This window comes from Henckelia pumila, chromosome 2 (assembly GCF_033568475.1).
Source record: "Henckelia pumila isolate YLH828 chromosome 2, ASM3356847v2, whole genome shotgun sequence".
Taxonomy (NCBI): domain Eukaryota; kingdom Viridiplantae; phylum Streptophyta; class Magnoliopsida; order Lamiales; family Gesneriaceae; genus Henckelia; species Henckelia pumila.
The window spans coordinates 148,067,994-148,080,763 of NC_133121.1; the positions used below are offsets into that span (position 1 = coordinate 148,067,994).

The 12,770-nt window shown below is 29.6% G+C and overlaps 2 protein-coding genes across 3 annotated transcripts; both read right to left on the reverse strand.

Annotated features, from left to right (window-relative positions):
* Positions 1-5,692: 5,692 nt before the first annotated feature.
* LOC140884796 (uncharacterized protein At5g01610-like) lies at positions 5,693-7,103 on the reverse strand. 2 transcript variants are annotated; one of them, XM_073291654.1, is made up of 2 exons: positions 6,384-7,103; positions 5,693-6,033 (listed from the first exon to the last, which is right to left on the reverse strand). In XM_073291654.1, the coding sequence occupies exons 1-2, from the start codon at positions 6,865-6,867 to the stop codon at positions 6,005-6,007; spliced, it is 513 nt and encodes a 170-aa protein (XP_073147755.1). In that variant the 5' UTR covers positions 6,868-7,103; the 3' UTR covers positions 5,693-6,004. The 2 variants fall into 2 exon arrangements, with proteins under 2 accessions (XP_073147755.1, XP_073147756.1); XM_073291655.1 differs by having other exon boundaries at positions 6,019-6,047.
* Positions 7,104-9,121: 2,018 nt separating this feature from the next.
* LOC140885306 (uncharacterized protein At5g01610-like) lies at positions 9,122-9,802 on the reverse strand. The gene has a single exon (XM_073292271.1). It carries the CDS (start codon positions 9,739-9,741, stop codon positions 9,256-9,258), a length of 486 nt encoding a protein of 161 aa, XP_073148372.1. The 5' UTR covers positions 9,742-9,802; the 3' UTR covers positions 9,122-9,255.
* Positions 9,803-12,770: the final 2,968 nt, after the last annotated feature.

The window sequence follows — 12,770 nt, forward strand, 5'->3', positions numbered from 1 at the left end:
AAAACCAAGATTCATTCAAACAAGGTAACCTTCCTAAACCTCCTGCAGCCCTTAATTCAAAGAAATAGTCAAAATACATTAATCATGTCATCATCCTTTATAAAAAATGGAAGATTAATAATAAAAAAACTGGTTCGAAATAGAAGATGATCATGAATATGATACATTTCGTGAATATCGTTTAAATACTTTTGATTTAACCATATTTGAATCAATTTATAAACTAAAATTTGTATTAATAATCCATGAATGGAACCAAACTAATATGAAAACATTTATCTATTATAAATGAATCAGATCTGAAAATCCATGAATCAGATCTGTAAATCCATGAATAAGAAAATTCATAAGAATTTAAAAAATTCCGCAACCTGGTATCAGAGCTTAAATAAAGCAAATTATTAATGTCTGGATTAACTTTAGATATTTAGATTAAAAATTTATTTGATAAAATAATCTTACTAAAAGATTTACGTCAAATAGATCAATTATGGAATAAAATAAAAGATCTCCAAACCTTTTATTTCAAAAATCATAAAAAAAAAACATTTTTCAAGCAACTGGAAAATGATAATTCAAATTTCTGAAAACGATGAAATTGAAGACATAACAATATGTTATGAATAAGAACAAACTTTGTTATCGAAATTCGATCAACAAAAACAAAATAATAAAAGTAACAATTTTTACTAAATGGAAAATGTATGAAAATACAAAAATGAATATCTTTAATTTATATTCTCAAAATATAAATTTTGATATAGAAAATTGTGAAAACAATTTGAAACATCTTAAAAATTGTCAATCTTCAATTGATAGTTTCGAAGATTTTCAGAATTTATTAGAACAGATAGATTCGACAAAAAGGCTTTTAATAGCCTTAAGAAAATTAAGAAGTTCTATCATCTGTTAAAATGACAGAAGTAACAATTCCAAATCAAAACAACATGGTCGATGAATCTGAAGAATCTGAAGAAAACCAAGAGTATAATTTGAATATTATATTCAATCAAAGCAAGTTTGCTGAAATACAGAAAACAGAGTTTTTTAATTCAAAAACAAATCTAATAGACCAACCAGGAATACTAAGTAAGATTTCAAATTTTATTAATCCCAGGAAAAATTTAATTTATTATTTCATTCGTACAAAAGAACGATCTTGTAAAATAAATAACGAATCAAGGTCTAATACTCTGAAGTTATTAACAACTCAAGATATTAATACCATCATGGCAAAAGCCAGTGAAAAAGAACGATCTGAACTGAAATATGTTCATATCGGAGGAATTTAAATAATAATATCAGCTCACTACCGAGAAGGAATAGATACACCAATTGAAATAACAGTTTGTGACAAAAGAATACGTAATTTTGAGGATTCTATCCTTGGAAAAATTGAAGGAAATTTATGTTACAAAAAGATGAAATTTTGTATTTATCCACAATACAATATATCTCTTTTTGATAAAAACATAAATGACGTTTTAAAATTAGATTATTACTTTTATAGAAATAATCTTATGTTAACAGGAAACCATCCGATCAATATAAACTATGTTGTCGGTTTAGCAATAAGTAATAATTCTCAAACAGGAATAATTTCAACAAAACCAACTATTTCTGTTGAAAGAATGTTTGAAAATATTACAAGAATTGAACACCCTCGAAAAGCATTTATTGAAGAAATAAATCCCTATAAAAGATGGAGTTCAGATGACCTCCAAATCACAAAAAAATCTGTACCAAGAAGATCATTATCATTTGCTAGAAATGATGAAGATATTCTTGATAAGATTGGAACAATGAATCAAAATATTCTTAAAATTAAACAAACTATTGTTAATGAGTCAACCTCATCGCAATGACGTCCTTAATAAAATTAGAAAAAGATCTAGAAGATTTAGAAAATAATATTAATAAGATCAATCTATCAATACAAGAATTAGAGAAGAATTTTAAAGAATATATTGATTTAGCAACGACTAGATTAATAATTGAACAAGAAAGACATAGTAATGAAATATTAAAATATCTTAAGGAAGTTCTTCCAATAGATAAAGGAAAAAGAAAAATGGAAGAAGAACCACCATTCAAAATTGAATCATGGTATAGAAATCCCCTTAGTTATGGCAAACATAAGTATGGAGATGTTTAGTGAAACCGACTCATCTGATTTTGAACAAATAGGAGTAAATACAGAAGAATTATATCATTCACATCAGGACTCAGAACAATACAGAGATATGGATATTTTAGAATCAGAATCTGAAGATGATTCTAGACCACAATTAAATCTACGAACGAATGTAGAAGGTAGTGGTGGAAGAGATGATGAAGAATTTAAATATAACAGAGACCAATACTCTGGATCTTATAAAGATGTTAGAGATATTCTTAGAGAATCAAAAATATCAGGATTTGTGAAACAAAATATCTTAGATTTAGGATGTTCAACAGCCAAAGAAAGAAAATCAAAGATAGATCATTGGGCAAATGAACTATCAGTACAAATTCAATTAACACCATTATTAGACAAAAGTGAGAATATTCAAGTTTTAACTCATGGGATGATAAAAATGACACTGGTAGGAGCAGTAAGAACTTGGGCTGAAAACCTAGTAATTACTAATCTACCACAAGGAATGACAGGACATCGATATTTCGAACTATTTGTTGATGTCTTGTACCAAGAATTTTTAGGAGTTTCTAATAATGATGCTAATTTGGTAGCTAAGAATATAGAACAAAATAGAGCAATCTTTATATTAGATGATATTAAATTATGCAATTTATGTTACTTAGAAGAATTTATTTGTGATTATGAAACAAACTATTATCAATTAATAGATGCTGATAAAAAAGAACATTATAAACTAAGTATCTTTAATAAGATACCCAATATACCTATACACAGTAAAGATGAATTCTTAACTAGTCCTTATGCTAAAACTTTAGGAGGAGCTATTAAATTCATCAAAAACATAATAACAAAGAAATGTCATGAAGTAACACTAAATAAAAGAATCTCTAAATCCTACAAACAAAACAATAAACTTTGTTGTGACAAAATGGAATTCACAGTAAAAGAATACGGTTGCAAAACAAACATGTCACACAAATATTTAAAACGACAGAAACAGAATAAATTTAATAAACCTTATAAATCTTTTAATAAGAAATTTATTCCCTATAAGAAAAAGAAATTTAAAAAGAATTTCTTCAAAAAACCTTATAAAAGAAAATTTTATAAAAAGTTTGATAACAAAAAACCACCTTGCCCAAAGGGTAAAGGAAAGAATTGCACATGTTGGTTGTGCAACGAAGAAGGACATTATGCGAATGAATGTCCAAAACGAAACGAAAAGAAAAATAAAATTAAACTTCTTGAAGAAATATATACTATTGGATTCTATCCCGTAGAAACAATTGAATTTTCATCCGATGATGAAAATATTTATTATCTTGATGAATCAAGTGAATCAGATTTTGAATCCAATTCCACATTTGATAATTCAAGAAATAATAATGATTAAAATAATGACAAGGGCATTTTCGGAAAGACAAATATAGGGAGTAAATTGAAAGTTATGTTTGATTTAGGGAGTTATCTACAAGTTGCCCATTATTTAATGAATGGGGCAATATGTAAGATTAGTAAAAATGTTAAGGGGTGGTTGTTATTTTAAAATTCATTTGGGTTTATTTGTAATTGTCATATATCACAAGGACGATCAAGGTAATTAACCTTTAATTAAATAACAATAATCAACTAAAATTAATTCAAAATATTTCGTAATTAACTAGATATCATCTCAATATATATATATATATATATATATATATATATATATATATATATATAATCTAAATATAAATAAAAATAAAAATAAAAATATTAATTTAATGAAATTTTGATTTTCTTAGTTGATTCGATTTTGACAGATGTAATCTGTAACCAAGTCATACAAACTTCAGTTTTAACATTTATATTCGAATGAAATAATTCGACAAAGATCAAGGGATAACAATAAGATCTTTTGTTCTATTTTTTGCCCCTTTTAAAAAGCAATTATGAGTGTGTTTGACTAAGAATATTAAAAAGATAAGCTCCTAGTGTTTAAAAGCTGTTTTATGAATTTATAAACTGTTAGAACTTATTTTAAAAATAAGATGTTAAAATGTTTGAATAAATTATTTTAAACAACTTAAAGATGTTGATATGTTTGATATTATAAGATATTTTTATTGTCAAAATTACCAAAAAAATATAATTTTATAAAAATAATGTTTCGAGTTATACACATACGAAAATAGTTTTAGAATAAACTTATATTAAAATATAAAATTGTTTTAATAATTTACTTTAGAAAAATTTATATGATTTGTAATTTTTTTTAAAAAATAATATTTAATATTTAATAAGTGGAGGATATAATGGAGATTAATGAAAATATTTAATTATATTTTAGAGAGATAGAATATTAAAATAAGATCTTTTTGAAAAAAATACCTCCCTTTACTTTTTAAAAAACAGTTTATAAGCTGTCAAACAGCTTATTTGGCAGCTTATAAGCTGTTTTTAAAAAATTTTGCCAAACAAAATTTGAGAATTTAAAAGCTCTAAAACAGCTTATAAACTGTTTGAAAAAACTTTTAAACTCTGTCAAACACCCTCGTATTGTTGTCTACTCATGAATTGCATTTATATATAATTAATTATATTATAAGATTCCAAGCCAGCTAGTTAGTTGCAACACAAAATGAGTAAATGACAACCAATCATTAATGAATTATTGGATCTCAATAATAAAAATCTAGCAATTTATTTTATATAGTGATGGATATTATTGAATTACGTCGCCACAGAATTTAAATTCTAGATTTTAAAAAAAGTTGAAATTTAACAGAAAAGTTAATTTATTTTTTTGCAATTTTTTTTTAAATCTTTAAATCCGGAATAATGAACTATTACTGGATTCATATCGTCTCAAATAATTGTATTTGAACTGGATTCATGTGGAGCACCCATCTTCATAATCGTTGTGTTTGAGTTGGATTTGGGGCATGCAAGTGGTAATTGATTGTAACCAGGGGTGTAGCGGGGTCCTCACATAATTTCTTGTTGATAAAAATGGCAAGTTTCACTGGATGTAGCACATTCGGAGATGTCGATGTCGATGCCCTGTGGGTAGCGTAACGGGTTTTGATTGGTCCAAATCAATGAGACCCACGTGAGACCTACTTATTTGAACCAATCATGGGAACACGTCGCCCATATGGTAGTATCCTATGGGCGGCATGTACAAAACCGTAGCATTCATAGTTGGATCGCTGCGGCCTCACATTATTCCATATGGGGCTTATACATTTTGAAGCTATCCAATGACTATTATCCGTAAGGTATTCAAGTGTATCACACCCGTGGGGCATTGCCTTTCCCCAGTAGGGACACAGCAAACAAAGAGTAAAGAAAAAGCCAACCTTGAATTACAATTCAAAACACTATTCCCTTGAATGGTAAGGAAACAAGGCCCATCTCTTCTAAGATTGCAAATTTAGGACATGGCATATAGGGTGGTGGATTCAAGAACACAACAAAATGAAATGAAAGTGATAATAGCTTTCACTTGACAGATTGAGGAGCAGAACAAGTTAACAAACAAGTCCTCACTGTGATTGCATAACCATTGCAAGGCGTTCCACGAATCGATTACCTAATCACAACTTCAACCACAATCAATTATCTAATCTTCTCTTGTGCCCCAGATTTTTAATCTGTAGAGATTTCACATCATCTCTCCACCGCTTTCAAGGTTCAATCCATTTTCAGTAATCCCATCTCATCATGTCAGCAATTTTACTCAATTGAGTCTCTATACGAATTGAATATATAATCCTTGACAGCTATCAGAATGAAATTGTGATTCTGTTACTCTATAGAAAGCAACAATTATATCCAACAACCAGTGAATGCGGCTTCGAAGAATAGCGCATAGGACACCCATTAGGACAGAGGAGGGTTGATGAATTCAACTACATCAAATGTTCTGGTCAGGGATTCGAATAAATAATTACACATCAAAACACAAAATGAGGCAAGAGGTGATTTTTTTTGCTAAAATCAACTCGATTCATCAAGAAGTTACACAAGATGCACATAAAGAATCACTATCCCAATCACAAAATGCTCAGGTTGCTCTAGTATTCACTAAACCATATTATAGATTAAACTTCACTCCGGCCAGTTTCATAATTGAGATAATGGTCCACAAATATGATATGATTAAGAAAAAGAAGTAAACTTTTATTGAATCATGAATAAACACATGAAAGGTGCCATGAAACCTATGAAAGTAACTAAATCTCAGAAACAAGAGAATTACTCCAAAGATTGCCCCTTCTCCACTTCTCTTCCGAAGATTTACAATTCAATCCACACCCACATTGTGGACAAACATAAAAATTGTCGATGGGAAACTCCGCAGATGCAACCCCCACAGAAAACTCAAGATTTTCACCATTCCTCCTGACTTCCACAATATTAAACCAGAGAAAAAGCACTTTGACACTGACCCCAGATAAATTAGTCAACCTATCTTTGTATATATTACCACTGATTCTAGGATTGTACTTCAATTGATAAGATCCCTCCAACGAAAAACTGCAAGATCCGTTTAAATAAGCGTCGAATCTGCCAGACGACGCATCGAGATCATAGTGGGTTATGCCTCTTGGGAGGATGCCCACTGGAAAATCGTAGGATTGGAGCAATTCGTAGGCCGTGGGAGCGGCGGAGGTGGCAGCCACGGCGGAGAAAAAGATGAGAGAGAGGATGGAAAAGCCAAGTCTTTGGTATTTTGACGGCATTCTCTCTCTCTCTGTATATCCTTGATCCAACACTCGTTTGTTGAAGGAGAAAGAAGATTTACAGCAAAAAATGGGGATTGTATCAATCTAATCTAATCTAACAACATAAATAAGGATATCATGGATGAATTTGAGGAATGCCCAAAATTCGGAATCCTCGTATAAAAGAAAAAGGTACTGGTAATTTAATTAGAGACAAATTCGGGGATCGGTGTTGATCTGAAAAACAAAGCCATCAGGTTGATAAGGTTGTGTGTGTACTTTGTGTTTTGTCTCTGGTAAATTATAAAGAGTGATGCTACGAGTACAATGAAATTTGTACATCAAATTTTACAACACAAAAAATTTAATATAAGATTTTAATTTATCAAAATCTTACGATTAAATACAAAATCTTGCGATAAAATATTAAAATCTCACGATATTATTGTTATAAATATCATTGTACACCATATTTGTTGTACCTCTATCATTTTATCAAACAAGTTTGTTTTTTGGTTTGAAGAGTTGCACATTGCCATAATAATAGCCAGGCATATAAAAATAAAAACATTATATCGTACACTATAATAGATTAAATATGATAGTTTAAAAGTTAATTCATGTTTATTTCTCTGACAAATAATATAAGGATTAATCGATTTATTTATTATGACATGGTTTTATAGATTTTAATAGACAAATCTCATTTTTGATTTATTAAAAACTATTATTTTTTATATTAAAATTATTATTATTTTTACGAGAGAATAAATCTGATCAATCATTTGTACGTGAGACTTTCTTGTACAAGACCTGCGCACTTATTTGACCCTAATTGTATTTTTTATTGACTTTTATAGAATATCACGGATTTACAAACAGATTTTCATTGATTTTTTGTAGATTTTTCACAAACTTTTATCGAGATTTGTAAATTTTTCATACAATTAATGAATTTGTATCTTTAATATATCTTATTATTTTTCGTTTTTTTTTTTAAATAATAATTATTTGACATAAATAATAAATTTATTTGAAATTGATGAAAATGAATTTTATTTATTTCAAATGTATATGTATATATATTAATGTAACAAAATTAAAAACTAAAAAATTTGCGGTTGTGTAAAGTTATTTTTTTTAAAAAAAAAACATATGATAACTTATAAATTATTTTATCAATTATATCATAAAAATTTATTTGTCAATTTTTAATTTTTATCATGTCTGTTATCCGAATATTCAAATATTTGAATTAAATTATGTTATAATTTTTTGAATCATATATTATTATAATTAAATATTATAATTATTGGTATAAATCATAAATTAAAAAGCACAAAATAGTTCAAAAATTTCTAATTTTTGAATAATATTTTTTATTTTGAACTATCCCAAAAAATTTAGGAAAAAAACGAAAAAATAAATGAAAATAAATAAATATATATATGCATTTTGAATATGAGAGAGAGATAGAGAGAAGTGAGGAGATGTGAAAAAGAGAGAAAAATTATGGGTTTTAATTTTAGAAATCCATTCAAATATTTGGGTTAGACCAAAGACATATTTTTATAAATTATAGTTGTAACTTAAGCATTAATGTTTGTATGTCAATAATTTTCATGAAGTTATTAAAAGTCCATTGACATTTTGAATAACACTAGACTTTTGTAGAGTTTTTAAAAGTCAAGGTTGAATACCACTTGACTTTTAAAACTCTAAAAAAATCTATTTTGAATACTAATAGATTTCTATAGAATATATAAAAGTTATGATTAAATACCACTAAACTTCTAAAATCCACAAAACTCATTAATTCACCTCATTGAATACTAAATTCTGCTTACATCTAAAATTTAAAATATTGTTATCCAATACACTTGCATCAAACAAGAGCAGCTCAACTTTCAAAGGGCATTTCGGTTCACCATTATAGAATTAACTATTAAGTAAAAAATGAACTTCTCGTGCATTCACTCAAATGATATTTTATTTTTAGAGGAGGGAAAGGGGAATGGTTTTGCCAATCCTCGCCTTTGTTTAAGATATTTAAACATTTTGTAATGAAATAATAAATATTTTAATTGTGGCAGGCATTTGAGCGAAAAAAAAACAAATAAAGAAGATGACCAATGATGCAATAGTTTTCAGCAGTAAAAAAAAAAAAAAACAAACACACGTTTTGGGGTCTGTTTATGCTAGTGTCCATGTGCTGCGTCCAATGGTTTTTTTTTTTTTTTTTTTTTTGCATTTGAGATATTTAAGCATAAACAAATCCGTTTTTGGATCTTAATTTATTAAAATTAAAATTACAAAGTAGCTGCACTTTTAAGGGGGCTATTCATATTCCCTACCTCTGAATTTGAAGATGGGTGGTTCTCGGAACGTGTAAACGGCGTCGTTTCGTCATGCTTCCAGGAGAGGAAGAAGCCCCTTGAAGCCGAATCCACCACCATTGTCTCCGTTCACACAGTCGAATCCACAACCACATTGCGGGCTCTCTTCGAAGTTGTCGGCCGGGAAATCAGCGGACGCGATGCCAACGGAGAAATCGATGTCATCCCCGTTCTTCGTCACCTCCGCAATGTTGATCCAGAAAAGCAGTATCTTAACTTGAATGCCGGAAAGATTGCTGATCTTATTCTTCGAAACCGTGCCGGTGATTTTTGTCTTGTACTTGAGTTCGTATCCTTCGATGGTGAAGGTGCAGGTTTTGGTCAGGTAGACTGTGAACTCCCCCGTGCTGGAGTCCAGCTCGTAGTCCGTCACGCCTATAGGCAGGAGACCAACGGGGAATCCGTAGGTTTCGAGAACTTGGTAGACTGTGAGAGAGTTGGCGGCGGAGAAGATGGCGAGTGAGCTGAATACAAGGAGGCGCGTGAGGGAAGACATGGCTGATGCAGTAGTGGTAGATTTGGGCCAATTTTAAGAGCAACGTGCAGTGCTGGGTGCACCATCCGTTCCAACGTTTAATACTTTTTTATTTACGATCGATTGATTTCTACTATATAAAATATAATAACATAACATACCGATTTCCCAAAAGATTTCAATTTTAAACATAATTTTCAACTCTCTCAAAGCACGTGTCTGCTCAATGCGTACCAAGATTAAAAAAGATAGCTCTACGAGTGTATTTAAGTAGGTAAGCTTTTGACCAAAGGTTAATAGTTTGATTTCTTCTGTCAATATTTTCTTGTACTAACCTGTCACACAAGATTTGTTCAGTGTTGTTTACTTGACTAACGTAGTTTGCAGGCTATTGCGTTAGTCCGAGGATTTATCTAGTGCGCACCGAAAAATAGCGGCTGCGGATTCCCACATCATAAAAGATTTAAAAATATGGAAGTGTGACGATCCACGGTCAAGATTTAAGTTTTGCAAACTTGAGCAAATTTAGAGCATGTTAAAGCGTCAAAAAATATTTTTTTTATTTTTAATTTTAACTATATTTGGTTAGTTAATAAAATAAATAACAATAAAACTTAAATTTTTTTAAAAAAAATGCATAAATTTTTAAGTTATAAAAAACATAAGTCTTAAAATAAAAAGTTATTTGATTAAATTTTTTGTGTCAAGTTTTATCTCTTAATTAGTCGCAAAGAAAGTTAATCTACAAAGTAAATTTAATTTTGATGCATATAGGGTTTTTTTGTTTAAAAATTCTATTATTAAATATTTATTACTTAAAATAAAATTTAATATTTTAAAAATTTTAAAAATAAAATGTAACTTAAATATTTTTTTAAAAAAATTATGTTTTTCAACGTTTTTTTTTTCACTTAATATGGTTAACCAAAAGGTTGACCAGTTGTTCCACGTTTTTGTCTAATCTAAAGCGAAATTTTAAGCTGTATTTTTTCGAGTTTTTTAAAACACTGATAAATAAGCACGGGTGTATACTTGAGAATTCTTATAAATTGGAGTAATTGTACATAAACATATATATAATATCTTTTTATATCTATCCACGAAATCTAATTCATACATCTTTGGATGATGTGTCATTCAATGGCATCCATCAACTTCATATCATCTCACGTTTATCCATTTTATAAATAGATATGGCATTATTTTCTTGAGACTCACCACTGTAATTTTTTATATAATAAGGCTGCGTTTTCTTATGTTAATAGGATTGTGAAGATATAATTTATTAAGTGATTATTAAACTAATTAGATATGATGTAGAGTGTTATGGATAAATAATAATTTATTTACTGTGTTGATTACGATTGTGATTAGAATTATGATTAAACAAAAATTCATAATTTTGCCCTTTAAATATAATAGAAATGATTAGAAATAAGGGTATATTAGGATTTTTCTAATTTTTTTTCTATTTATACAAGTTATATATTATTTATCCTTAATGACATAATCGGTAATCGATCCATGTAAGTCGTTCTTTTCGTTCTTGACGTAAAACTTGAAAATTTTTGTATAGGAACTCTTAAATATACTTAAAACACCTTAAAACATCATAAACATGAATTTAGGACTTAAAAACATACATACTAAACTTTTGAGACAGAACACAACTCGCTCGAGCGATAGAAAGTTCCCGCTCGAGCGCGACCTGTTTTGGACTAGCATATTGCAAACGCTCAAACTCTACTTTTTATCCTAATTTGAAAAAGTTTTAAACATGAAAGTTTTATATCTTTGTCTTGGATTTCCATTAATGCCGCTGATTTCACCCAAATTGGATTTTTCAATAAAAAGTTATACTCATTCTACCAAAATGTGTTAGCGCAGAAAATTGTTAAAATCACCCAGAGCAACACACGGGCCCATATCCGGACCCCTACACGGACCACCCTCCAGTCCTGTGCCACCTCCGTGCCTAGGTCTGTACATTTAATTTTCAAAACCAGAAGGCACACGGACCCTTGCACGGAGGGCGTTTCGGGGTCCGTGCGCATATTTTTCTGCGAAAATGAAAGAAAAACTTTGCTCCAAACTCATTCAAAACTCATCCTTCAATTACACACTTAAAAACTTGGTTGAACACTTCAAAAACATCAAGTTTTACAAAGAGTTGGATCAAAAGAAATACTAAAACTTGAACAACTTTGCTTCAAAACAACTAAATCCAAAAATACATCAACACCAACTCAACTCTTTCAAAATCTAAAAACTCATACTTTTCACAAAACTTGAATAAAATTTCATCAAAACGTCAAGTACACATCAAACCTTCAAAAGATTAAACTTCTCAAACCATAATTCAAGACTTGTCAAGAACGATCTACGTTTCACGATTACAACAATTCATAACTTCATAATCATAATTTCATGCTTCTTAAAAATCATAAAACCATTAAAACATGCACATCAACATACATTTTCATATCCAAATAATTATACTCTTGAATGGGTTTCAAAACTTTAAAATATTTGCACTTGCCTTTGTTATTTGAAGAACGGAATTATCTTGGACTTTGGTAGGATATAACCTTACTCAAATGGAATAGAGACATGCTCAAATGGTAGCCGAAAGAAGATGAAATCCGGAAATTGGTTCAATTGTTCCTAAGGTCAAAATAAAACTTTTATATGGTGAGAAGACACCAAGAATCAATGGCAAAATATAAGAAGAAAGGGAATAGAAAATATGTGCAGAAACATCTTACAAGAAGGCTTTGATCTAGGCAGAAATGACCCTAAAAAATAGCGATTCATAATTCAAATCAAAGCTATGGATGTAACAAAGATAACCCTTCAAACAGATTGAAGTTTGGACATTGGATGATGAAGTTATGAGCATAATACAACAGCTGCTCAAGGGAGGCGAGATGGAGGATGGAGAATGAGAAAGGAGGAAGAAGATGGAGGAAGAGAATGGGGGATGAACCGTGTGATTGGGGAGGGGACAATGACAAAACATTAGTTGAGGTAGGGTAGGGAATGAAAGTGAG